This window comes from Dendrobium catenatum, unplaced genomic scaffold, assembly GCF_001605985.2.
Source record: "Dendrobium catenatum unplaced genomic scaffold, ASM160598v2 fragScaff_scaffold_466, whole genome shotgun sequence".
In the NCBI taxonomy this organism is placed as follows: Eukaryota; Viridiplantae; Streptophyta; class Magnoliopsida; order Asparagales; family Orchidaceae; genus Dendrobium; species Dendrobium catenatum.
The window spans coordinates 119,619-146,638 of NW_021318928.1; the positions used below are offsets into that span (position 1 = coordinate 119,619).

A 27,020-nucleotide genomic window follows, 5' to 3' on the forward strand; every position below is an offset into this window, starting at 1 on the left:
AAGAAAAATTACTTTTAGAAATCATAATAACTAAATTATTTTACTCCGGGCAACTTCTCAATCAACTTAATAAAATACTACAATCATCTCAAGCATACATTTATTTCTTAATTACTTAGTAAGAGTGTTATTCTTCTATAAAATTTCATTCTTTAAAATTAAATACTACAAAAATTTAACAAAGACTTCATAATATTCATTATTAAAAAGAAATATCAAAACAAAAATACAAATGAATAGAATTATACGTTTCAACGATGCAATAAAAAAGCTATAGTTAAAAACTTGTAGCCACACAATGACCTTCCAAAACATTACTAATGCATTGTAACCAACGGTCAAATTTATCATTCAAATGTATTTTATCATCTGCATCAAATAAATTTAGTTTATGGAACATATGAGATACCATTCCCATTGAAATAAAATGCAGCGTAACAATCTGAGAGGCCAAATAACTCCAAACCTCCCTAAAATCATACATAAATATAAAGACCCAAAAGCAAGAAATAAAGTAAAAACAAGCCATTTGGATGAGACTTTTCAGTACTTCTCAGCTAATCTTGCAGTAACAGCTCTGAGTTTGGAATAGACTTTACCAGCAGGGGATCCCAAAATAAGGCTACACAGAGAATCTCTGGCAACCTTGATGTTGATAAAAGAACCCAAGATGTGTATCTTGGTATCAGCAATTACTATCCTGGTCCTGGTAGAGTTTTCAATGGCGAACTTCGTTTTACCGCCTTTGCCGGAGAGCCTACCGATGGCTCGTGAGAGATGCTCCCCTCGAAGGGTCTTCACGTCCTTGATCTCGAAAGAGTCGACGTAGAGATCATCCAAGCGCAAGAGAGCAAGCGCATCCGCTATGTCGAATCCAAGCATGAAAGCGTGAACAAAGTCGGCGCATTTCTGGAGGTTGCCGATATCTGGTGTGTCAGTTCTAGTCTTAAGCTCAACTCTTCGAAACTGCAAGGTAGTATCACAAAAATCAGAAGGGATTTAGACATTTGGAAGAGTCTCGAAGTGCAGCAGAATCACTGAAGTCATAAGGATTTAGATATTTGGAATAGCCTGGAAATACAGACTGCACTGTAAGATCTCATCTTTTGGCCTTTGCATGATAAGTAGCACATAAGATCACACAATAAAACCATTTCACCAGCATAATAAAACCGTTTCATGCAATCTAGATTTCTATTCGTAGTTGATTTCTTAATTAGATTGTATGATTTTGATGTTTTAAAATACCTTGTGTGCTGAAGATTATGCTATTAGTTTAGATTTTGATGTTGTTTCTTCTAATGACAATAACGATGTTTGAAAGTAGATTATTCTCATTTGTTTAAATTTTTTTCATTCAACCTTTGATTAAATTATGCTTTCTATTTTGTTGTTGTGAGGGATCTTCTTGATTGTTGGCCTACTTGATAATATCTGGTGTGGAATCTTCTTAGTTATGATGCTCGTTTGATAGTCAGTTTTATTTACTTTGCACATCTTACTATTACAATTTAAATTACACTTTAGTTAATGAAATTGAGTTCTCACATTTGCAAGAGGATGTACCTTGGTGTATGCTTTTTGCTGATGATATTCTTCTTGTTGATAAGACTAGAGAGGGAGTTGAAGGTAAACTTGAATTATGGAGGTCAACCTTAGAGTCTAAAGGTTTTCGCTTGAGTAGATCTAAAACGGAATATATAGAGTGTAATTTTAGTAGCAATAAAGAGCTACATAAACGCTTAAAAGTGCCTTTTCAAGATTAAAAAAAATTAATATGAAGATCATTTTCTTTGCTCTATATTCTTTTCTGAAAAGTGTCCTAACACAAAAATTGCTACCAAAGTGGATCACCCTGACATCAACCAAAACTGATTTTTCAAATTTAACATAATTTTCTTATTTTTATGCTCTATTGTTATCTCTCATAATTTTATTATTTGACTCATAAATTCATTCTTCTAAAGTAGCATAATCTTAAACACCTCATTTATTCTTAAATTTTAGAATAAAAATGAATCTTCAACCATATAGCATCATCTTAATTTTGAAAATTCCATTGAAAATATATGTTAATAAAAAAGTTGAAATATCATTTATAATGATCCAAATCTCAGTAGACATCACATATGATGAGGACATCGAAGATCGACGGCCACGATCATGAGCTGTATTTTTTTTTTGTGTCATTTTATGTAGTAGTTTATTTGATTTTTATGTTTTTTCGTTTTTGCCCTTATAGGAAGTTAGTCGCTATCGTAGCCCAAGGGGCATTTTAGTCTTTTATTTTCTTTGTCATTTGGAGGCATATATATGGCCCTTTTCTTATGTAATAGTTAGTTTTTGATGAATGAAGAAATTTACTCCTTGTTCTCTTTGCGAGTGCACTTCTCCTAGATCTCTTAGTGAGTTCAAAGGAGAAACTAGATCTCTTTGCGAGTTCTAGATTTCGTCCAATTTTATTGTGTTGAGATCCGATCTTGGAAGATAAAGAGGTGAGTGGAATCATAGCAACGAAAAATTCTCAGATTTTAGCTCTTCCCTTCCCTCCTCTTGTTGCCGCCGATCCCCTTGGAGCCATCCCGGCCGCCGGCTTGCAAGGCTCAACCCGCCGGCCTGCAAAGCTCCTCTCGCCGGCTAACCCTCCACCTTGCAGCCCGCCGGCCTCCTGCAAGATCCCTTGCCGCCGACCACCCATGAGTCCCTACGGCCGGCCCCTCTCTCCCTCCAATTTTGAATTTCCCTCATTAATGACTTGCCTAATTAAGTCAAATTAAATTAGGGAATTAATCGAGGGGAGTTACAATCTTTTGAAATCCAAATTCCCTCCTAAATTTAATTCAAATTAGGGAGTTACATGAGGCAATTAAAATCTGAAATAAAAATTCAGATTTTGATTAATTACTAGTGGTCCCCACCTACTTAAATCTCAAGCCTCTCCCCTCTCCACATGGCAGGCCACTCATCCCTCTCTCTCATTAATTCCAGCCATTATTACTCCCTTATTAACTCCCCAAATTAAACCCCATTCAAATTCAAATTGAGCCTATTTTTCCTTCCAATCCGTCTGAATTGAGAATTAATGACAAGGCAAGCAATTAAACCACCACCTCCTCCTCTCTCTCCCTCCTAATGCCGCCGGCCAGCCCCTTCCCCTTTTCTCCTTGGCCACCCCTCTTCTTCTTCAAGATTTCTCCCCGTTGGAGAGCTCCTAACTGCTGTCCAAGGATTACAGCAGGTTAACCTTGCTGTCCTGCATTCCCAAGAGACTTTCCTTGCAGCCCAGAGTTCCGTCAATCACCAAATTGCTGTCCAGAAAACCCCAAACGTCCACAACAGCTGTCCAAGGTTTCCCTAAGCCTTGTAGGTGGCTGTCCTGAACTGTTCGGAGAGCTTAAAGCTGCTGTCCAGTAATATACATAGTCCCTTGTAGCTATCTCGCCACTCCGGAGTTCCAGATTGCTGTCTAACAATATCCAAAAGGCTCTTGGCTGATGTACCCTTTCGTTTCAACCTTCCAACGACTTACCCGGAGCTCACATCTCTCTTGCCTTTGGGTAAACTCTTCCCCCGACTCTTTTATCTTCAAAGTTGCTTCTCAATTGTGGTCTTAGTAGCTCATGAAGCTTATGTTAATCTCTTCTCCGCTAAAGCCTAGTAATTAGAAGAGTTGTGTGAGGGGACTTTTGAACTTAACTTCTATGCGTGTGAGATAACCTAAGCTAGGTACCACTTTAATATTTAGCTTATCGTTCAATTCCGCATAAGATCTTGCTTATTATTATGTTCTCTAAAATTAAACGTGCAAACTTCTTTAAGCAAATCACTTTCGCATGGATTGTTTCACATCAGAAATTCTTTTCTCAAACAGCATGTAGGAATAAAATAGTAATATATAAATAAAAACAATGGGAATGTCTTATACAATCACTGATAAAAGTATCAATTGGCATCCAAAAATTCGTTAGAGTTGTTAGAAAATGAGTTATGGCTGGCATCAGACCTTCCAAAGAGAATCATGGAAAAGACTTTAGTAACTTTTTTTTATTGGAATGGTGAGCAATATATCATAATGTAGCTAGCTCGAAACTATGGCCTCATAGAAATAACCTTCTCCTCTAACCAATGGGCTAAGATTCTTCTGCAATACTTCAAATGTTATTGAAATATTTTAAGTTATTCCTTAAGATATTTACATCCAAAGCCTATAGAACACTGAAAACCATTGCGTATATTAATCAAATGGCATACTAAGATTACCCAAGCGGAGCAACTTGAATTAGTATCGCTTCCACTGAACAAAAATACCAAATAACGATTTACTCTCAGTAAACAAGTCTATTGAAGTAATGATCAGCGAAATAGATTTCAGATTGCAACAAAGAAAAACGACGCCAAAAGCTGTTCAGCATAATACTAAAGAAACAAAAAGTTATTCTGAAATAAAAAATATAAACTGAAGGGATAATGTTATCATAGGATTAGGGGATTTCGAAAAACACTGAATCAAACACTAGTAATGTTGGAAATAAACATATCGAACCAAACAAGAAAAAAACAGCATAAAAAAAAACAAGAATTTACCTGGAAAAAAAAAACCACAGAGACATGCACCAAAAAATCAACTATAAAAGAAGATCATCCACTCTCTCTTTCGCTGTCTTCACACTCTTTTATACACCAAAGCATAACTATGATGCGGTTACAAATGCAAGAAAGAATAAAAAAAACTAACTCAGCAGAGGTCCAAAGCGCCTTAGTGCTGTACAAAAAAAAAATATTAGGAGCATTGCCCTAGAGCAGGGGTCCAGGGGACGAGCTACCCCTAAAACTCCCTGGCGAGCTCTTTGTCAAGCTCGATCGAATGAATTGAGAATTGAGTGATCAATACAAACCAATTGATCAACACAATCGGATTCCGCATATAATTAACAAAAAATTTAAATAACACTGACATCTTTTGAAATAATAACATTAACTTGACGCACAAAATTTAACAAATAACACTGATATTTCAATAGCACTGAAATAAATGTTAACAAACAGCCCTTAGAAGGCAATCGGAGTTTCATATGTCGCCAGCGAAAAAACTAATCTTCAAGACTTTTGTTAACTAATCTTCTTCAAGCTTAAAAAGAAAAAAAAAAGTTATAAGATACTAGATGTGGTGGCTAGAAAAGACCGAATTCCAGCGGCCACAGAGAATGCCAGCTAGCAATGAAAGAACCTATTCCAACTGATAAGCACCTACCCATACCTTATACCTGTTAGCACTCACACGTTCTCAACTGTCGTTGTTGACCACCTGCTTCAGCAGTCCTGCTCCACATTCCCTGTCACCGAATAGCCTCTTTCACTCTTGCCTCACCGCTCGCTACCTCACTTTATATTCAATACTCTTGTAAACAACTGTTAAGGAAATATTTTCAATGTGCCACAGTGCTTTCTTCAAACTAGCTATCCCTTCTTCCTTCTTTTCGGTAGCTTAGTAACAGTGCAGGCATTCCTTCATGGTATCAGAGAATTGAGCTTTACTGCCACAACGTCTATTTGGGAGATCAGGCTTCTTCCTCGACAATCCCTCCTGCTTCCTCTCTGTCAGCCTCGATGGCAGACTTCACTGTTCTGGCACCATTAAAGTTCCTTATATCAAATCTTAAACTCATAGTCAATCTATAGCTTAATATTGAGAATTATGCTATCTGGAGCTTGCAAATTCTCAAACTATTCTTAGCCAACGAGTTCAAAGGTTATCTCACAGGAACCCAAACCTGTCCCAATGAACCTGCCTCCCACCCCAACGTCCGTCTGTGGAAACTTATAGATCAAAACCTCGTATCAGTCTTGTTCTTCACAATTTCACCCTTTGTTCTCCCTTACATCCTTCATCTTTCCACCTCACATGAGATTTGGCTTACCTTGGCAACTCGCCTTCAACCCGCGAACAGATCCAGGGTCATCCAGTTGAAAAATGAACTCCATCAAATTCAAATGAGGGACAACACAATGAATCAATATCTTGCTCAGAGCAAGACACTGGTTGACAATATTGTTGCAGCCGGCTCCCATGTCAACATTGTCAACATTGAATATATAAATTTTTACATCATGAATGGACTTCCACCAACCTACAACTCGTTTAAGACATCCTTAGAATATCTCTCCTACCGATTAATCAAGATGTTCTATATTCGCTTCTCTGTAGCGAAGAAATCAACCTCCAGAACGAACTTCAGAAAGGAAATGACCCCTTCTACAGACAACATTGCTCTCTACTCTGCCCGCAACAAGCAGCTCAAAGGCAAAACCAACTACTCCTATTGTGGTTGCAGTTCGATCTCTATATCATCTTAATTCAATCCTCATCCTCCGCCTACAACAACCAACGTCCGTCCAACCTGCTAGATATGTGGCAAGCTCGGTCATACCACCATTTCCTGTTGGCACCGCTGTAACCTCCAATACTCAACACCCCCGTCCGGCTCGTCACGCGCCCTGCTCTCCCAACCACAAAAAAATCAAACAACTGAATGGGTCCTAGATTCTGGAGCTTCAACACATCGCACAACTGACCCTTCCAACCTTCACCAATCCCAACCGTATCTTGGGTTCAACTTTGTTTCCATCGCCAACGACAGCTCTATGCCAATTCAGCATCAAGGCCGAGGTATCTTGCCACTCCCAAATATGCCCCGTAAGCTTCTACTTCATAATCTCCTGCAAGTTCCTTCTCTCTCCCACAACTTATGTTCAATCCACAAATTAACGTTAGATAATCATTGTTCTATATCATTTGATGCAAACGGCTTCACCATTCAGGATCTTATGGATCATCAAGTTCTACTTCATGTTCAAACCTGTGATGCATGTTCAAACCTGTGATGGTCTCTATTCCATCACCACCACTAGCAACAATTCCACCATAGCGCTTCATTCAAACATCGCCTCCACAACTCTATGGTATGATCGGCTAGGCCCCAATCATCGCACTCTGCAAACTCTAGCACAATTAGTTCCATCTATATGTACTCCATCTAGGTCCTTTCTTTGAAAACCTTGTAATATGGCAAAAAGCCATAAATTACCCTTTCAATTAAATACAAATCTTGTTACCATTCCATTAGCAGTAGGGATGTCTATCTCGGGCCACTGGTCGGATTCAAGTCGAGCCCGGAACTGACCCGGCACTATTTGGGTTCGGGTCAACCTGGCTCGACCCGTTTAGGGTTTAGGGACAGCTCAGCAGTCGGGCAGCGGCAGCGGCGCCGGCGGGGCAGCAACAGCGGTGTCGGCGACGCGACAACAAGCGACGCGGGGAGTTGCGGACACGACTCGATGGCTTTACGCGACGCGACGCGACGAGGGCAGTCTAGTAGGCGGACCGCTGGGCAGGCGGGGCAAGTAGGGAAGCTGGGGCAGCGAGGAAGGCGGGGCAGGCGGGGCAAGCGAGGGAACTGGGGCCGCGGGGCAGGCAGGAAGATTCGGGCAAGGCCGGTCAGAGCAGGTAGATGGGTTTCCGGGTCATTCCTGGGTTCTCGGGTCAACCTGAACTCGACAAACAATCGATTTTCCGGACCTGAACCCAACCCACTTTGGGTTTGGGTCAACCAAAACCCGAAATTTTTGAATAGGGTTTTCGGGTCCAATATTGACACCCCTAATTAGCATTAATTCACTCGGACGTTTAGGAACCATCCCCGATTCTGTCAATCAAAGGCTACAGATACTTTGTTATTTTCATTGATTCTTACTCATGCTTCTGTTGGCTCTATCTCATGAACACTAAAGATCAAATGCTCTAAAAGTTTATACAATGTCATAATCTGATAAAAAATTCTTTCAACACTAAAATTCAAACTCTACATTCAGCTGACAACGGAGAATTTACAAACCATAACTTCAAAACTCTCCTACAATCCAATGGCATCAATCATCAATTTAGCTTTCCATATACACCATAGCAAAATGGCCTAGCTAAACAAAAGCACCACCACCTACTTTAAACAACAACTCCGCCAACCTTCCATTTCATTTCTGGGCAGAAACTCTCCTGACATCCAATTCCTAATAAACTGTCTACCCACAAAGCTTTGTCTCTATTTTCCTTGGCTTCGACCTCTAACAATTAACAAACTTCAACCTCCCTCCCAAGAATGCCTATTTCTAGGATACTCAACCTCTCACCATGGATATCGCTGCTAGAACCTCCAAACACATCCAATTCACATCTCTCATCACATTGCATTCCATAAACACACCTTCCCATATCAAAATAACATTACTCCTCCCACACCCGTCCAACCTCCCATAACACAATCTCCTCTTATGGTCATTCCTACATCCACCATCCTTCCTCATTCCTACACATCTAACACAACAAACCATAACACTACGTTAAACTCCCTGCCCGTCAATCTCCCCCAACCTGAACTCTTTCACATCACCTCCAATACACACATCAGTCCTTCCACTTCAACTGACCCCTCCGCCATCTCGCTTCAGCCAATTCCTCACCCAATGCAAACCCGCTTCAAAAGTGGTCACCTCAAACCAAAGCAAATTTTTGATCTCTCTGTCACAACGAACGTCACATGCACACCCTCCACGTACCATCAAACCGTTAAGCTCCAACCAATGAGAAAAGCCATGTCGAATGAATTGCTTTTCCTTTAAAAACAAGGCACATGGACTCTCACACCTCCTAACACTCTGATCCTTGTATGTCGTTGGACCTTCAAAACCAAGCTCACCTTCAACAGGTCACATTGAAACTTACAAGGCCTGCCTTGTGGCCCAATGATTCAACCAGCAATACGGTATCAATTAAAAGGAGGGAGGGCTGTTAGCACTTACGCACTCAGCTCACACGTTCTCAACTGTCACTGTGGACCACCTGCTTGGGCCGTCCTTCTGCTCCGCATTCCCTATCACCGAACGGCCTCTGTCACTCTTGTCTCACCGCTCGCTACGTCTCTTTATATTCAATACTCTTGTAAACAACTGTTAAGGAAATATTTTCAATGTACCACAATGCTTTCTTCAAACTAGTTATCTCTTCTTCCTTCTTTTCAGTAGCTCAGTACCTGTGCAGGCATTCCTTCAATTCCACATAAGAATATTAATGGAACGAGAACGCACCTTAAGATTCATGCGTATATCAATCTTCATCTGCTCGTAAACGGGCGTGTAGATATCCATCCAATATTTCTTTAAGGGCGAGAAGCGATGCACCGGCACCGGCACTTTCCTGAACTGAATCTTTCCTTCAACCATCTCATGAGGCTTCATAGCCTCGAACCGAGGCCGCGACGGCGCAGCCGCCTCCGAAGCTGGGCCACCAGCTTCCAACTCCATGGCTGCCGGAGGACCTTGCGGATCAGGCGATCCCATAGAGTAATTACAAGAATATACCGTAAACTATGGCTATCAGGTAGCCAAAGGAGAAGAAGATCGCAAGCGGGTTGAGCGCGTCGCTTGTTGCAGCCGCTCGACCTGGAATGTCTTGAAACAGTTAGGGGCTGTTTGGTATCGGAATTATCGCGGGATTTAAGTCGGATTTAAGCTAAAACGCTAAATCCAGCCAAACGGTTTTTGTGCGCGCGTTAAATGATTTACTAAATCCCTCTGTTCGGCGGATTTAACTGGATTTAGCCGAATAAGCGCGCGAAAGGGAGAAAGTTACCTTCACAGCCAGCGAGCTCCCGTTCTTGCTTCCGATCAAAATGTCGTAACTTCCGATCCAACAGGACGGGAAAGTCGACGAAGGTTGAAGGAGCCGAAGAAGCGACGCGTACAATCTATACACCTGCAAAGCAACGAAGCCGAACAGCAACGAGATGAAAGGCAAACCCTAGAGGCTTCTAAGTTATTATTGATTAACTTAATTAATATAATTTAAATTATTAATAATTAAGTAAATTAATTAAATAATTAATTATATAATTAGTGCATATCCGAATTTACAGGATTTAATAAATCCCAATAAAGTTAAATATCTAAGGTTTTTATTATATTGTACTATATTATTGACTTGGTTTAGCTCGGCATTCGATTGGGTGTAAAGAACCCTAGCCTAAGACACTTATTTATTTTTCATTGCATTTTCTTTCTACGACATTATCACTCAAATATATCATAATTTTCAAAATTTATAGCACTTAATATTTGAACTAAAAATTTATGGTATCTAACTCTAATGTCACTCAAACTCCATTAAAAAAACCCATTAAAAAAAACTTAAAATTAAAGATAGCATTCTGATATGATAAATCTAATAAAGTCAAAACGACAAAACTATTATGATTCGAGTCCAAAAAGTCATAAATCAAGCACTATGAGTTATCATGCAAAATTTCCTGCGACTATTTGAGGGATTAACATTTTATAAATTTTTTGTGCCTAAACAAGTGTTTTAATCATGTGAGCTACAATAAAATTTTATTTATTTTTATTTGTTGGTAGCAAATTGATTTATGGATTTTGTGTTAGACCTAAAAATTTAGCTGTTAAGAAAAATCATTGTAAATAATTTATATTCTTCGATGCTGTGAATTGGTTGTCCTTGTAAATAATTGATTTCTGATTACTCTTATAATAATACCACACTTACAAAAAAAAAGTACATCATGAAATAATTCATTAAATGAATAATTTATTTTGATCATTTTTTACAACAACAACAACATCAAGCCTTTATCCCACTACGTGGGGTCGACTACACGAATAATTTTCCTCCATTGTGTCCTATTAAAAGTCAAATTCTCGTTTAAATCTAATAAAGAAATGTCATTCTTAATATTTTTATAACCAAGTCTTTTAGGTCTGCCTCTACACTTCTTAACATAAGTCAAATCTAATACATCTGCTCTTCTAACCGGGTCATCAGAAGGCCGTCGTTTTATGTGACCAAACCATCTAAGGCGACTCTCTCTAATCTTACTTCTACTGGAGCTACTCCAACCTTTTCACGTATATGCTCATTTCGTATCATATCTCTAAGGGTAAAATCACTCATCCACCTAAGCATCATCATCTTTGCCACACTTAACTTAGTATTATACTTCTTTTTTAATGGCCAACATTCGGCACCATAAAACATTGCAGGCCTCACCACCATCTTATAGAATTTGCCCTTAAGATTGAGAGGTACTTTTCTATCATACGACAAGCCCGATGCATTCCTCCACTTCAACCATCTAACTTAAATTATGCTGATAATATACTCATCTATTTCACCATCACATTGAAAAACAGATCCAAGATATCTAAAACGTGTATTCTTATTAATGACTTGATCGTTTAAAGTCACAATCCCTTCACTAGGTTTATTACTACTAAAATTACACTCCATATATTCCGTTTTAGATCTATTCAAGCGAAAACTTTTAGACTCTAAGATTGACCTCCATAATTCAAGTTTACCTTCAACTCCCTCGACCTCCATAATTCAAGTTTACCTTCAACTCCCTCTCTAATCTTATCAACAAGAAGAATATCATCAGCAAAAAGCATACACCAAGGTACATTATGATCATTTTTTAGAGAGATGAAAATGATATAAGTGGAATAATGCTTACCCATAACATGCTCAACTAACTCCTTTTCAAATATATATATTACAAAAAATAATTCTATCCTTTTCTTTTAAAAAAAATCCATTTAAAAATTCTTTTGCTGCTGGAATTCAAAGGATAGATATGCAATTTGGCAAATTAATATGGACAAAATTCAAATAATTAAAGATCAAAAGAAAATCAAATCAAAACAAAACTTAAAGAAAAGAAAAGAAAAGACAACAGCAAGCAGATGGAAAAAGCTCATATTCTCTTCACATGTCAGGCCCTCTCATTGGAGAGTAGTGCTTCTATCCCCGCCTTTCTCTGTCTCTCTCATCACAGCTACTAAGGATGGTTCTGCACTCCACTTCGTTATCTGCGGCGATCATATTCTTGTCGGCGGCGTTGATGGCGATAGCTGGTGAGGCGGCGCAGTGGTGCATAGCTCGGAGTGATTCGAGCTCGGCAGCGCTTCAAATGGCTTTGGATTATGCGTGCGGCGCCGGCGCGGCGGATTGTCTTCCCATACAGCCAAATGGGCTCTGCTACCTCCCCAACTCCCTCCAGGCGCACGCTTCCTACGCCTTCAACAGCTTCTACCAACGATCCGGCGCCGCCCCAGGATCCTGCGATTTCGCCGGCACCGCCACCGTCAGCGTCACCGACCCAAGTCAGTACTCTTCTCCATCTCTGCATTTTTTATTATAACTTTTAAAAACTTCCCGGGTAATACTGCTTTAGCCACTGAGTTAATGAGAGTTTTTTTTAAGGGTAGTTTGTTTAGCACTGACAATTTAATAATTTACAAAATTAAGAATTAAAAGATATTTTCATTTATACAAATCTAATAATAAAACACCAACTAATATATTTTAATTTGTATTAATTCTTAGTAATTTAATTGTGGCACAAATTAATTGTTCTTATGGGGTCAATGTTAGGCTTTGTTTGTGATAGCTTTTGTTACTTTTTAAATCAGCTTTAAAAAACAATAAAAAAGTTGTCCCAAACAAAATATTTGTCTTAAAAATAGATAAATTAGAGATAATTTATGTTTAATTTTCATTTTGTACGTGATGTTTGTATAAATATTTAATTGGTTATTATTTTAATAAAAACTTAGGAGTATAAAGTCGGGTCTAGCTCGAGTCACCTATAACTTGAGCTTGATTAGTCAATGGAATTTTAGCTCTAGCTAAAGTTTGACCTTAATTCTACGAGCTCAGGTTACCCGTAATTTGAGCTTGAACTTGATTAATTAATCGAATTTGAGCTTGAGCTCGCGCTTAATTCTATGAGTTCGAGTTGGTTCATGTGCAAACTCATTTATTATGAAATAGAAAAAACATTATGATTTAATCAATTATTATAAAAAAGATCATAAATTAGATAAGAAATAATATATAATCATTTGATATAAAAAAATTAAGATATAATTTTAAATATTTTAAATAACTTTATACTTATACCCCTGAACTCTATAATTTAGATATATTTTTCATTAATATTTTTAAACAAGCTAGTTGGTGGGTTAACGAGTCGAGTCAAGATTGATTCAAACTTAACTTATTAGCTCATCAAGTTATATTTACATTTATGAAAGTATTATTTTAGCAAGATATAAGAGTACGAACAAAATTATTATACATAAAGTTAAGTTTTGATTGGGATGACTTTCTAATTGCTTCTTAAAACAACTTTTAGTATCAAAATTTTTATTTGTAACTAAAAAGCTGCTTTAAGAAGCAGTAAGAAAGACGTCCCAAACGAAGCCTTACTTTGTTAACAATTAATTACATTATTGTGTTAAGTTTATTAAAATCCTCAAAGCATTATCTTAGTTTTTCTTGAAAACCACAGAAAGTACAATGCAATTAAAAATTATTATAAAATTTGAAAATATTTTATCATCATTATATAATCATTTTTAAAGAAGCATTTAATCTCACACTAAATTTTAGTAAGTATATTAGAATTTTTAGAACCATTAGATATTTAGTATCTATTGTTTTATTAAAATTGTATATTTCTAAAATTTATTTTTTTAGAAATTATATTCATAAAATTTTAAATATAAATCTAAATATATATTTTAATTAAATTTGTTAAGAAATTAAATATATAGGTTGATTTTTTTAATGAAATTTAATATTTGAAAAAAATATATAAAATATTTTAAATTTATAAATAATTATATATTTATGTATGTAATAATGTAATTGCTCCATCTGTTTTTATTCTCCACATGAAATAAGTTAGCATTTCTCTGATACAAATAACTCTCTGTTTTCCGAACAATTATTATGTCCTCTGATCATATGCAGATGAACATCCGGTTGTAGGCAAAATTTCGTCTATACGGAGGTGTACCAAAAAACTCGGTACAGCTTAGTATAGACGGGATTTTGACTATGAGGGGATATTCCTATGCATTCTTTTACACCGGACCAAATAAAAGTTCCTGCTTTCCACTGCACTGCTCTTTTGTTTTTTTTTCTCCATCTTGATCCACGACGTCGGTTCTGGGGGAATGCGAGAATCTAGAGAAGAGACTTGCCTCAGGATGCGGGGACCTTTGCTTGAGCCTCGAGGAAGCTTAATTGCAAGTTGCAATGTCTCGTTTTTGATGAAATTATTTTATCCTCCTAAAGTAATTTCTCCTCTTTTGGGGGGAAGCTAGGTTTTCTTCTCAACATTTGAACACTTTCTTAGCTTCTTCTCTTTGCAAGGAAGTGTCTTTCTTTTTCAAGGAAATGTCTTTCTTTGATTTATCTTGTCCTCATCTTTTGGGTGGAAAATGCTTTGTTTTCCAGCTCAAATCTTTTGATTTGATTGTTTTCAACTCCGAAAGATGTTATCTTCAAAATGGGAGTTTACTTGGAGCATGGTTTTGTCTGTATCAGCTCCAACTCTTTTGGCTAGTTTGATCGCACAAGTTTTCTTGTTCCTAAGTTTGAACTTTCTATAGTATTTTGTAATTTTATTTGTTTCTATTTTTCTTCTGTTCATAAGCAATTTTTATAAATAAATAAAAAGTAATTTTTACATACATAACACCTAAAACTATTGAAAATGCATATTTAACATCTAAACTTCTATATTTACTAATATACCACATAAAACCCCTCTTTTAATCAATTCTAACATTCAGTTTAAACATTCCGTCAAAAAAATCACTATCAACGACCATCTTTCCCGTCAATGGCATTCTTTCACAGTGAATACAAGTATCTCATTGCTTCAATGGAGTGGTAGAATAGAAGGAAAAGGGGATTTTAGGTGATATATTAGTAAATATAGAATTTTAGGCGTTAAATGTGTATTTTCAATAGTTTTATGTGTTATGTATGTAAAAATTCCTTTTTATTTATTTATACGATAAGCATGATCTAAAAATCACCATTGTTATCTCAACATTTGCCTTCAGTGTATGAAATTCTTTGTGGGGAGATGATGATTTTATTCTGTAGAACTCAGCAAAGTTATGAATTGAAACCTTAGGCTTCGTTTGGGACGGCTTTTTTACTGCTTTTTAAAACGGAGTTTTAGTACAAAATTTTTAAATTTTGTACTAAAACTCCGTTTTAGAAAGCAATAAAAAAGCCGTCCCAAACGAAGCCTTACTTTGTACTTTATCTTTATCAATATGGACCTTCTTTTATTATTTTGCAAATTGGATAGAAGAGAGTAAAACATCAGCAGTCTGCCATTTGGGTTGTATGGTTGATAACTCAGTACATTGATGGCAGAGGTTTTAGTATGATGGATGTTCTCATTGTTCTACACATTAAAGAGCGTTCTTCTTTTTCTTTTGTAAAGGTACTTGGTATTAAAATAATTGTTTTCTCTTTTCTTTTTTGGCGATTTTGCAGGCTATGGATCCTGTACATACCCTTCATCCGCAAGGTATGTTTTTCATGTTAATGAAAAATCTTATTATTTTCTTTCACTCAAATATTTTTTTTGGGGCAAAGCAAATTAGCATATTATTTAAATCCATGTCTCCTTGTATGTTGTCTTTAGGTCTATTAGATTCTGTAGTATATGTGTTCTTGGGGTGCTTGGAGCTTCACTTTCTGGTCTTACTATTTAAATTTTCTTCCATTTCTCATGCTTATGCCCCCTTCACTAGTTATATAAGTTATTTCTTCTCTCTTGTCTTTCATTTGAAGATGTTGGCTAGTCAATAATTACAAGAAAATGTTTATGATGGTTAAGTAAAACTTGATTTGTTGGAATTGCTTAGAGCATTTAATGTCTAATTTGGCTGGTAGTTATTGTGTGTCAAAAAACTATTTTGTCCTTGTAATGCGAACTGGTGGTCTGGCTTTTTAAATTTTGAAATGCTTCTTACATAAACTCAATTAAACAATGGTTAAAGTTTATCCCAAGGAATCATCTCTTGGGAAGCTACTCCAAAGCCTAATTCATACAAGTTTTCTTGTATACTAAGAAATAAAAAAAGATTAAGAAAAGTTTTCTTATGGTAGGAATAAAATGATTTATTTTACCTCATGGAGGATGTATTTTCTTTGTAATTTGCTATATTAGATGGTGTCCATGCATTAAGCCATGTTATCTTTGAAATTAGTGCTAGCTTATGCCGTTTAATTGGGGGTAATTTGGTTATCTGGCAAACAGAAGGCAAGGATCATTTTGGTATTATCGAGAGACGTGTTTGTAACATTATGTTGATTTATTTTATTATAAAAGGATTTAAATTAAACAATATTATCCCTATCAGGATCGAATAAATTTCTGTATGAAAAAATATAAATTTTGGCGCAAAGCAAAGCACCCAATGCATTTAAATTAACCCAAAAGAGTTTAATTTACTACAAAATTTAACGTCAAATTTTATTTTAGGGACCCAATAGGGCTAATTTATATTCAATTTGATTTCAATACTTAGGTGGAGGGAGTAAGGGTCGTGGGAGTGATGGCTGATAAGTCGAAGATTTGCTTGGGCTTGAGATGACCAGAGCAAAATCGGTTGAGCATAGGATGAAGATATAGGATTGAATGGGTTGTGTGGGAGGGGATTCGGTGGGAAGTTTATCAGAACTTGGAGGATTATTGGTGGTAGAAGAAGCGTGGGTAAGTGGAGAGATTGGATTATGGGGTAGAGAAAAAATGTGGTTGAAGAATGACTGGAGTAGGTGCTGGGTGGGAATTCTAAGGTAGAGGTGGGAATGAGCATGAATGGTGAAGTGGGGAGATTCATAGGTGTAGTAACGGTTTGTATAGAGGAAGTGGCGTAGGGAATATTTGTTCATGGAAAACAACATGGCGGGAGATGTGGATTTTGTTGGTGCGTAGGTTGAGGCACAGATACACCTTGTCAGATGTGGAATAACTGAGGAATAGACACTTTGAGAGAGAGGATGAAGTTTGCTTGGGGCTAGTGGTTTGAGCCAGGGGAAGCAAAGGCAACCGAATTTCTTGAGAGGGGTGTATGTTGGAGTTTAGCCGTGAAACATTTGCTAGGGAATGTGGAGTTGAATGGCCTTAGAGGGTAGATGATTTATGAGATAATGAGATAGTTACAGGTTAGTAATGCCTCTACCCAAAAATGTAGGGGAAGAGTGGCTGCATGAAAGAGGGTGTGGGTAGTTTCCAATAGGTGACAGTGCTTGCGTTCGGCAACTTCGTTCTGCTTAGGAGTATAAGGGTAGCTAAATTGATGGGTAATGCCTTGATTGAGGAGAAATTTCATGAAGAGATTAGTCATAAACTCACCACCACCGTCGGAGCGAATGGTGGTAATGTTTTTGTCAAATTGATTTTTAACTTCTAATTTATGACTAATATCTATGCAGTTTATTTTAAACTTTAGTCAAATTGGATACAAACTAAAATAAAATATGTCAAGTTGATAAAAATATTATATCATCACTATTTTAATGATCAAAAAGAAAATTTTTGGGCATGTTGTTTTAATCATCGAAAGAGTTAAAATCCTAAATAATAAAAATAAATGACATATTTAATATTGAGTTGAAAGAAGTTGTTATTATAATTGAATTGAAAGAAGAAGATTGTAAAATTTTGATTTAATAAGCATGGGAGAAAAACATCCCTCACATTATCACTCTGAGATGTTTGAATCACTGATGAAGTTCGTGAAGATGAACTATGCAAGTTTGACTTGATAATTTGTGAATAATTCGAATAAATTCATCTTCACTTTTGAAATTTACACTAAGCTAATCACCACCATAAATATGCTTTATTTATCTATATTTCAATTCAATATTATATATTATCTTTATTATGTAGGGTTTTGACTCTATGGTTGATGAATAAAACATGCCTAGAAAGCCCTTTGATTATTTAAACCTTGATAATATATATATATATTGTCAACTTGGCATGTTTGTATCCAATTTGGTGAAAGTTTAAAGATGAACTGTATAAATACTATTCATAAATTAGAAGTTGCATAATATAAAACATGCAATTTGAGTTGCATACTATAAAACTTGTTGGATTCGTCTCGTTAAGCCACTCGATTCAACTATAAGCATGTCATATTTGAATATCATTTGATCATCCAATTAATATTTTGAAGTTTTTAAATACGCTTTGGTCCTTTGATTTGGGTCTATTTGGGCTTGGATTAGACCAAATTTGGTGTCAATAAGTTTGCCTCCTTGGTATGCTCAATTTGACTATAAGTTTGTTGAAATCAAAGTTTGGATGATCCCGAATTTAATTTTGAAAGTTTCCAATTCAAATTTGCATCAAAATTCATGTCAAATCAAGCCAAATTTTGGCGACATCAATACTAATTATTTAGAATAATTATTTTTATTATACTTTTTATTATTCTCTTCTCTACCCTATATATAAACAAACCTTATCAATATATTCCAATATTCAATAGAAAAGCCATTGCAATTCTAATATTCTTTGAACACCTACTTGGTTTTATGCAAGGCTCTCTATTGTGAAATGTTGAATAAATCATAGAACATAGACATAATCACAAAACCTTACAATGTCTGTGAATTTCTTTCTGCAGCACTGCTGGAGGCTCTACAACTCCCAACAGCAATACTCCGACAACAAGCTCGCCTACAGGTCCAGGCTTCGGCGATATCGGTGGCGGCAACGGCGGCGGGCTTACCCCAGGTCTGGTTACTCCATTTTCTGACACTGATAACTCCAGTGCTGAGTCCATTTTAATTTATCAGCTTGTATCTACTTGCTGCTTTCTGCTTCTACTTCTTTGATCTGCAATGTAGTCTGTATCATATGAAGCCATCACAGTTTTGTTGGAGGATAAGTAAGCCTTTTTGTGGTGGTTCTATTGAGAATTGTTCTGTTTGCTGGGATTGGAATTAGAGATAAATATAAGATCATTTCAGCTGATAAAGACTGGTTAAGCAGGAAAAAAGCTGGTGTTTGTTCCTTGATTCGGTGAAGAGTTATCTGCACTAATCTCAAAGTGAAATTATTTTGATATAATTTGTATTAAAAAAAAAATTATATGATTTTTTTTTTTTATTTAGATGTTACAGATCTGAAATGAATGTTGCTAATGTTTTGGAATAAAATTTAATCTTCTCAAAGGTTTTTTTGATCAACACTTCTTCTAAAGATTTTGCCAAAATACAAATTTAAATTTCAGAATAAGCATATCCAGGGGAAAATTTGCAACAACATGACATTTCTAATTTGGTGCCTTTTTTTTTTTTGTAAATTAAAAATTTTATTTGTAAAATAATTGGTATTTCTGGATTTTATCATTTGATTGATCAAATTACAAATCAATATAAATTTTCTCAAATTTGAATCATAGCCAACAATCTAGGAGTAATGATTGACTGATTGATACTCTCAGGCTTCATTTGAGACAACTTATTTTTTGTTTTTAAAACAATTTTTAAGTACAAATATTTCGAGTTCAAAAAAAAATTTATATTAAAAAAATGTTTTGGAAAGAAGGAAGAAAGCTATCTCAAATGAAGCCTCAATAAACCTTGGAAATGAAATTCATTATTAACATCATTTTTTATGAAAGAGTTTGACTTAGGCTTCGTTTGGAACGGCTTTTTTATTGCTTATTGAAGCAGCTTTTTAGTACAAAAATTTTAATTTTTGCACTAAAAAGCTACTTTAAGAAGTAGCAAAAAAGTCGTACCAAATAAAACTTTAGGCTTTGTTTGGGATGACTTTTTTAATGTTTCTTAAAACATCTTTTTAATATTAAAAATAAAATGTTTATGCTAAAAAATTATTTTTAAAAAATAGTAAAAAAATCGTCCCAAGTAAGCCTCAATTTTAATCTTGAATGCTTTAAAAAATCTTTTATAAAATCTGGGCGGATATTTGATTGAAAGTATTTAAAAATCAGATGTATAATACAATATATTTAAAATATTCAAAATTATTTGATTCATGTAAAATCTAAGTGCTCAGGACCATCTCTGCAGAAATCAGAGAAAAAAAAAGCCTGATATTTCCAGCTAATAAGACCATGAAGCAGGTAAAGACTTCTATATAGAATGGAAGTGAAGAGAAACTGCCAAAAAGAGTTGCCTCTTCCCCACTAGTCCACTAGCATATCGCAAAACTTAACCCACAATCATTGATACTAATATATGAACAGATTCTTCCAACATTTGTCCATATAAGAACTGATTGGAAATAATTAGTGAGCTGAATTCAACCGCTCCTCATCCTGAATACTACTTGAAAAAAAAAACAACAACATATACTAAAAAAATTTGACCTTCCCATGTTAAATGGAGGTTCAAATCCCTAGTGATGGAGAAATTATTGTGTGAATGTCGGACACAGTTCTACTTCTAGATGTCGCAGTACCAAGCAGTACTGAGCCACTGTACCGAGTGTTACCGAGACGTGATACAGTAAAAGGGTGACGTGGCGCATTCTGATTGGTCTTTGGACATCATTTGACATCTGCACATAATAATTTTTCCTAATGATGCTTGAAGATCGAGTGCCAACTTTAATATGCGCATTTTTTATGAGACCTTTCTAGCGAATCAATGCAAACTCACACATCACATATGCAAACATCGAACTCAAGACCTCTTGACAATAGGCCATGAGCTGCATATATGTGTATATTTTTTGTCATTAATTTGCTCCAATTTTTTTTTTTTTTTGTTTGAACTTCTGAGTGAATTAATACAAACACACACAAATCACAAATATAAACTGCAAATTCAAAATCTCTTAATTGATAGATAAAGCAACCAACCAAACTATTAAGGTGGGCTGCATTTTTGCTCAAAAGTTAAAAATTTGACTATCCAAAGGAGCACATGGGATGTGGGCCATTTCACTGTTACCATATAAAATTGTAGCTGGGAAGAGGACGGCAACAACAGCAGTTATGGGCATTAATATTAATATCAGTGGAGCATCATAAAATTTATGTTATGAGAACCACGAGTCAAATTCAACGATGGTGGAAGCTTAAAAAATAGTAATAATAAACAATAAAAAATAAACCCAATCTCCAAACCACCCAGCACATGTAAGTTCTTAACCTGCTCTCATTGGGATTAGTTTAAAAAGGTAAATCTGAGTGTCAGATAAGCAAGACCAGGCTGTCTTCTTCTATTTTAAGATTCAGGTTTCTTTAGGGACCGCTATTTTGCTACTTCTTAAAACAATTTTTTACTTAAAAAATTAAAATTTTTATATTAAAAAGCTGCTTTAAGAAGCAGTAAGAAAGCTGTCCCAAACAAGACCTCAATTATCCTAAAAGATCAACAAGGGATGGGCTTTTTCAAAGGAATATAACTCATCTGCATGCTCAATATAAGAAAAGGATCTCACAAAATGTCCATTACAAACTGTTGAGCTAACTATACCTTTCTACCTGGCCACCACTACTGTTCAAACAGATAGAGACTTCACATACTGGAGATCCCTTCATAGCAATGCTCATCACCTGCCTTCTCCCAGACTCAGATCTGAAAGAATGCATTTCTACAGACTCATCATCTTTCTCATTTTTGTAATGTCTTTCATCAATTATTCAACATCTCAGCAGCAAGAATACAGCAGCACCATTACAGTGCCTCGTCAAGTGAGAGCTGGATACTGGTTCTCCAGCTCAGGCCGTTACTCGCCGCTTACCGGCATCGACGTTTCACTGTACACCCACCTCTACTACTACTCAGTCTCACTTGATCCTGCTGACTCCAGCATAGCACTTCCACCACCTGAGCAACTCCCCCTTCTAACCACCTTCTCCACTACACTGAAAACTGGAAATTCCTCAGTGAAAACACTTCTATCTGTCGCAACCGACAACCATCAAGTCAATGAGTTGAACACTGCTTTCTCCGCCATGGTGGGTGACCCGGCTCGTCGTTCCGCATTCATCGCTTCCACCATAGAATTCGCAAGGGCGCATTTTTTTGATGGTCTAGACCTAGCTTGGCAGTTCCCATCTTCATCATCAGACATGGCCAACCTAGGAATTTTACTAGAGGAGTGGAGGGCTTCTATAAGCAATGAAGCAGGAAACTCACTGTCAGCACTCCTACTTACAGCAACAGTGTACTTCTCCGATCATCTTTTTGAAGGCCCAGAAAACAATCTTGATTACCCAATCGATGCCATTTCAAGAAATCTAGACTGGATTAATGTCCTCTGCTTTGGCTACCACAAGAACAGTATGGTAGCTGCAGCTGATGCAGCGCTCATAGATAAAACCTCACACTCCTCTACAAGCTACAGCATAGGCTCTTGGCTTGACTCTGGGGTTTCTTCCAGTAAGGTGGTCATGGGGATCCCTTTGTATGGAAGATCCTGGTATCTAAAAAACAAAGAAAAAAATGGACTTGGAGCCCAAGTGGTAGCAACAGGTCCAAGGCAGAAGCTCAGCAACCAAAGTGGAGTCATGGCTTACTTTGAGATAGAAAAGATCTTAAAGGAGGCCAGTTCAACCTTAGTTTATGATAACCAGACAGTATCTACATACTTGCATAATGGAGGTTTATGGGTCAGTTTTGATAGTCCTGAAGTGGTAGAAGAGAAGATCAAATTTGCTAGGAACAAAGGTTTGCTTGGCTATTTCCTCTATCCAGTCAGCTTTGACAACTCAAACCATAAATTATCAAAACAAGGTGAGTCCCTCCAGTAAATCTGTGCCAACTTGAGCATGATTTTCTCTTTTTTTATTTTAACTGCTCCATAATCAATGGTTTGGTATTTAAATTCAGCTTTGGATGCATGGGAAAGATATCATTATCTAGAAACTTCCAATGAAGATGGTCGATATGGAGAAGCACCATCTCCAGACGAAACATCCGCACTAGATCAAGCTTCTAACCAATCGGCAGATCTGTCCAATTCACTAACATGCTTCCCAACTATCAACACTTTCATCATGTGTTTTTTACTTCCCATGTTTCTTCTACTCTATTTTGCATTGATTATGGTGTAAAAAGATAGACCTAAACTTAACATCATAGAAATCTTGACGTAGCATTTATTCTCACTGAAATGGGGGGATAGTTCTGATTGACTGAGTATTACAATGTTGACAAAATATTCATAATGTGTTACAGACAGAATGGACATAATAAGCAGCTGGAATTATATATTACATGTGAAGGTCAAAGCTTGATGTTTGCATGAGTGCATGGGCGGAGGGGGCGCGTTTCGTTTTCCCTTTCGCTCCTCTCTCGCCCCCAAACAGAGAATGCTCGTGGCAGATATTTATGTCTCTAAGTTCTAAGGGTCATGTTATTTGTATTATTAATTTTGATCTTACAGCTCCTCTTGGCTCCGGTAATAAGATGACAACGGAACTATTTTAATGTATTCCAACATTCCAGATGAGACGACAAATAGAATTATTTTAATGTAGCCCCTTGAATAAAATTTCTGGCTCTGCCACAGCATGAGTGGATGGGTAAAATATGTTCCTACGGCTAGCTATGATTGCCAGTTATTGTGATCTTCATGTATTCCTTGGAATATTATCTTTGGACAACTTCTAGCGCTAATCAACAAATGCTGCAAAAGTAAACGTGCTTGTTCTGCTCTTCAGAGTGTTAAAGGTTTAGCCATATATCATTATTCCGAACCAAGTGGCCAAGTAAGTGTGGCCTGATGAGCGGATGGAGGCTGATATAGTAGCAGATAATCGATCCAGATTATTAGCATCAAGCACAAGATTGCCTGCCTGATCATCTGATCAATAAGAAATAAAAGACCGATGGAAATGCAGTTATCATAGATGGAAATGCGTGAATCAGCTGGACCTTCTACTGGAGATGTGTATATCAGGCCTCCTCAGAACGTTGTCTTACCATCAAAGGGTTTACCTTCTACAATAAGACGGTGTGCTACAACCAATCTTGATAGGAGATTTAGGCTTCGTTTGGGACAGCTTTCTTACTGCTTCTTAAAGCAGCTTTCTAGTACAAAAATTTTAATTTTTGTACTAAAAAATTACTTTAAGAAGTTATAAGAAAGCCGTCCCAAACAAAACCTTAGTCCTTAGAAGCCTCAAAACCATAGACAAGAGACCCACCCAACGCAAAGATCTTTCAGCATTTCACCAATCTGGGAGGGTCCCTATGTCAACACTGCCATAATCAAGCGCAAGACATTTCATTAAAGGATTTTAAAGGAGAGAATGCATACGCTGGTTACTGATGTAATGAGAAGAATGCAATGATTCAGGATCTATATACTAAAACCTCTCAGGCTATGCATTATATTGGCATTGACTAGGCTACTTTTGATCATCTCTAAAGAATATGATTCAAAGGTGTATAATCAAATGCTGCTACACCTCTATGTTCAAAACAAATTTTTAGAAAAACTTTCATTTTTGGCTTTTCTTATTAAGAAGATGAATATATATTATTTACATCCTCCTAAACAGCCTAACCATGTCCGCAAAGAACCAAAAGTGACACAGGCATATGGTATGTAGTACAATAAATCTCCAAATATACTAGGAATGCAGTAAACAAGACATGTGAGGTAAGAAAGAAGGGGTTATCACAGCATGCACATACAAAATATTACTCCTATTCTATTCACTGAGCCCATCAAAGAATATATAGTGAGTGAAATACCTATGTTCTTTAAATTCAAATATATAAAACCTCGCAAAATATAGAAAACCTTGTCGTTTGTGTTTGGTAGGATTTCATTTTCAAGATTGGTTGCCTCAAAAATCACATGTAATGAGTTTCTCTTCAACTAATAAAAGGTAGTTTGCTTCCCCCACACTTTGTTCATTTTAACACAAGCTGTAATGCTAACTCTCTCTCTCTCCTCGAGCAACATCATGGCGATGACCTTGGAAGGGTGGCAACAAACTAAGGTAGGCCTACTTTTACCGTTAATCTGAGTTGTACACATGTGTTGTCTCTCAAATAATATTTAATCAATCTTTGGCAGACCCAATTTAACATCTTCCATCATTGTTTAAAGTTATTAAGCTAATCTTTGTCTAACAATCCAAGATCAAAGTCACAAAATTTTCTCTATTACATATTATAGTTGTGTGGCCACGACGATTTAAGTAAAAAGGATCCTTTCAGGGGTACAAATATAATGGTCATCAAAAGGGCTCTGACTAATAGTTCCAAAGTATGGTTGAGTCATAACAAAGGCCTCTAAACCCTGGGCAAGGTTTTATAACATTCCCTAGGGTAAATCACTTGCAATCATGCATGGCAGCATGGGTAATGGGTTGGGGATTACCACCCCCAATGCTATAATAGGATAAGCTTCCGATGAAGTTCTTGTCCAAATGAGCAAGTGACATGTCCTTCAAAATTGGAGGCAACATAACCCTACAAAGTTCAACATAATCAACCATTTATCAAAATCCTAGAAGAAATGAACCATTCTCTTCCTCATTGTGGTAAATTTTTAACCAGCCAAGAATATTACACTCTTAAAAAAAAAAACAGCCTAGCAATTTCAAATATTAGTCTATCAAAGTCATAATTCAAGTAGTTTTGATTATCCGATGAAGTTCCCTTCCAACACATCTTGGATCACTAAGAAAATCCACTATTTGCTCACTCATTAAAGCAATCTTCCACAACCTATAAACCAATCTAGAACCAATCCTCCATAGAAACTCGAGGGAAATAATTTTTCTCAAAATAAAATTAAGTTTTTTTATCATAGGCAAATTTCTGGAACGAGATGACGTGTTTTTAACCTTGTTAAAATTTTCATCCAATTTAGACTATCAAAAAAGCCTATAAATTTCCCACAATAATAACCCAAATACATAAGCAAAGAGTGTCATATCTAAAAGTTGGGCAAAACTAAATTTTTTATTAAAAAAAATAATAAGACATGCAGGAGTAGTAGTGCATATAAAACAATCTTTATTATATCAAGAAGGGTGACACTACTCAAAGCAAGAAAAAAAAAAAAAAGACACGCCTCCTTTAATAATCCATACTATCTTCTTCATTATGGAGACCAACTACAGCTTTTTGCTCTATGCATCATCTTCCAAATATGGTGAAGTATCTTTGGACACGTGGTTCATGATAATTAAATCAACATTGGCTCAAGTACTACGTTGCATTAGGTGAAGGGGATCAAGAAATCCTTAAGTGAACCACTCCTCAAGGTGCTACTCCTCTATCTCTTTTAATTCATCCTAAAATATTATATTGTGAGCTTAATCAACATCATCAAGAGTCTCACATTGATACTTCAAAGACTTCTTAAACCTCTTTGTCATCATTAAGATACTACATTTCAAATCAAACTCTTAATTCCATCAACTGCTCGTAGTTTAGTCTCCTTCCCTTTCAAGAGATCGATTACCCTGTCCATTTTCAATCATCCATCAACATCTATACGGGTATAATATCCTATTTTGAGCTTAATCAATATCATCAAGAGTCTCACATGATACTCCAATGAATTCTTAAACCTCTTTGTCATCATTAAGATACTACAATTCAAATCAAACTCTTAATTACCTGTCAACTCCTCGTAGTTTAGTCTCCTTCCCTTTCGAGAGATCAATTACCCTATCCATCTTCAATCGTCCATGAACACCCAAATGTCTAGTCCCCCCTCCCCCACCCCCACCATTATACATATTAGTATGATAAAAAATGTAAAGAACTAAGTTGATATTAATCTATTATGAATATAACATGAGATCTATATATATTGGTCATTGTAGGTTTTTAATAGAGTTTAACATAAGAATTAACTAATAGTATATAGATCTATAAATAGATATCATTAATAACTAATAGTTGATAGATTGTATATTCATAGATATGTTATAATTAATAAATTAGCCTGATTAGCAATATGAAAATTCCTCCAATAGGTAACATGTATACTAGAGACTAGTAGCATATTAAACAGCCAACTAGGTGCAATTAACCTTGATTGGAAGACTCAGCAACTAATAATATAACTCATTGTATTTCTAGCATAAGAGGTTAGTTATTTATTTAATTCTTT

The 27,020-nt window shown here is 36.2% G+C and overlaps 3 protein-coding genes across 3 annotated transcripts; 2 read left to right on the forward strand and 1 right to left on the reverse strand.

The window, feature by feature from the left end:
* Positions 1–321: 321 nt before the first annotated feature.
* On the reverse strand, positions 322–9,742 carry LOC110103442 (RNA-binding protein pno1). The gene is made up of 3 exons (XM_020832166.2): positions 9,683–9,742; positions 9,139–9,492; positions 322–966 (listed from the first exon to the last, which is right to left on the reverse strand). Exons 2-3 carry the CDS (start codon positions 9,388–9,390, stop codon positions 544–546), a joined length of 675 nt encoding a protein of 224 aa, XP_020687825.1. The 5' UTR covers positions 9,391–9,492; positions 9,683–9,742; the 3' UTR covers positions 322–543.
* A 2,064-nt stretch (positions 9,743–11,806) lies between these two features.
* Positions 11,807–18,823, forward strand: LOC110103440 (PLASMODESMATA CALLOSE-BINDING PROTEIN 3). The gene is made up of 3 exons (XM_020832164.2): positions 11,807–12,225; positions 15,428–15,461; positions 18,580–18,823. The coding sequence occupies exons 1-3, from the start codon at positions 11,907–11,909 to the stop codon at positions 18,788–18,790; spliced, it is 564 nt and encodes a 187-aa protein (XP_020687823.1). The 5' UTR covers positions 11,807–11,906; the 3' UTR covers positions 18,791–18,823.
* A 2,436-nt stretch (positions 18,824–21,259) lies between these two features.
* LOC110103439 (nod factor hydrolase protein 1-like) lies at positions 21,260–24,139 on the forward strand. Its single transcript, XM_028694385.1, has one exon. It carries the CDS (start codon positions 21,517–21,519, stop codon positions 22,684–22,686), a length of 1,170 nt encoding a protein of 389 aa, XP_028550218.1. The 5' UTR covers positions 21,260–21,516; the 3' UTR covers positions 22,687–24,139.
* The last annotated feature ends 2,881 nt before the right edge of the window (positions 24,140–27,020 follow it).

Bases quoted from the DNA above. Each gene is read 5' to 3' on its own strand.
- LOC110103442 (XM_020832166.2), bottom strand. From the start codon at position 9,390: ATGGGATCGCCTGATCCGCAAGGTCCTCCGGCAGCCATGGAGTTGGAA. The intron at 967-9,138 runs GTGCGTTCTCGT...ACTACCTTGCAG, and splicing joins ATATACGCATGAATCTTAAG to TTTCGAAGAGTTGAGCTTAA.
- LOC110103440 (XM_020832164.2), top strand. From the start codon at position 11,907: ATGGTTCTGCACTCCACTTCGTTATCTGCGGCGATCATATTCTTGTCG. The intron at 12,226-15,427 runs GTCAGTACTCTT...GCGATTTTGCAG, and splicing joins CGTCAGCGTCACCGACCCAA to GCTATGGATCCTGTACATAC. The intron at 15,462-18,579 runs GTATGTTTTTCA...TTCTTTCTGCAG, and splicing joins ACATACCCTTCATCCGCAAG to CACTGCTGGAGGCTCTACAA.
- LOC110103439 (XM_028694385.1), top strand. From the start codon at position 21,517: ATGCATTTCTACAGACTCATCATCTTTCTCATTTTTGTAATGTCTTTC.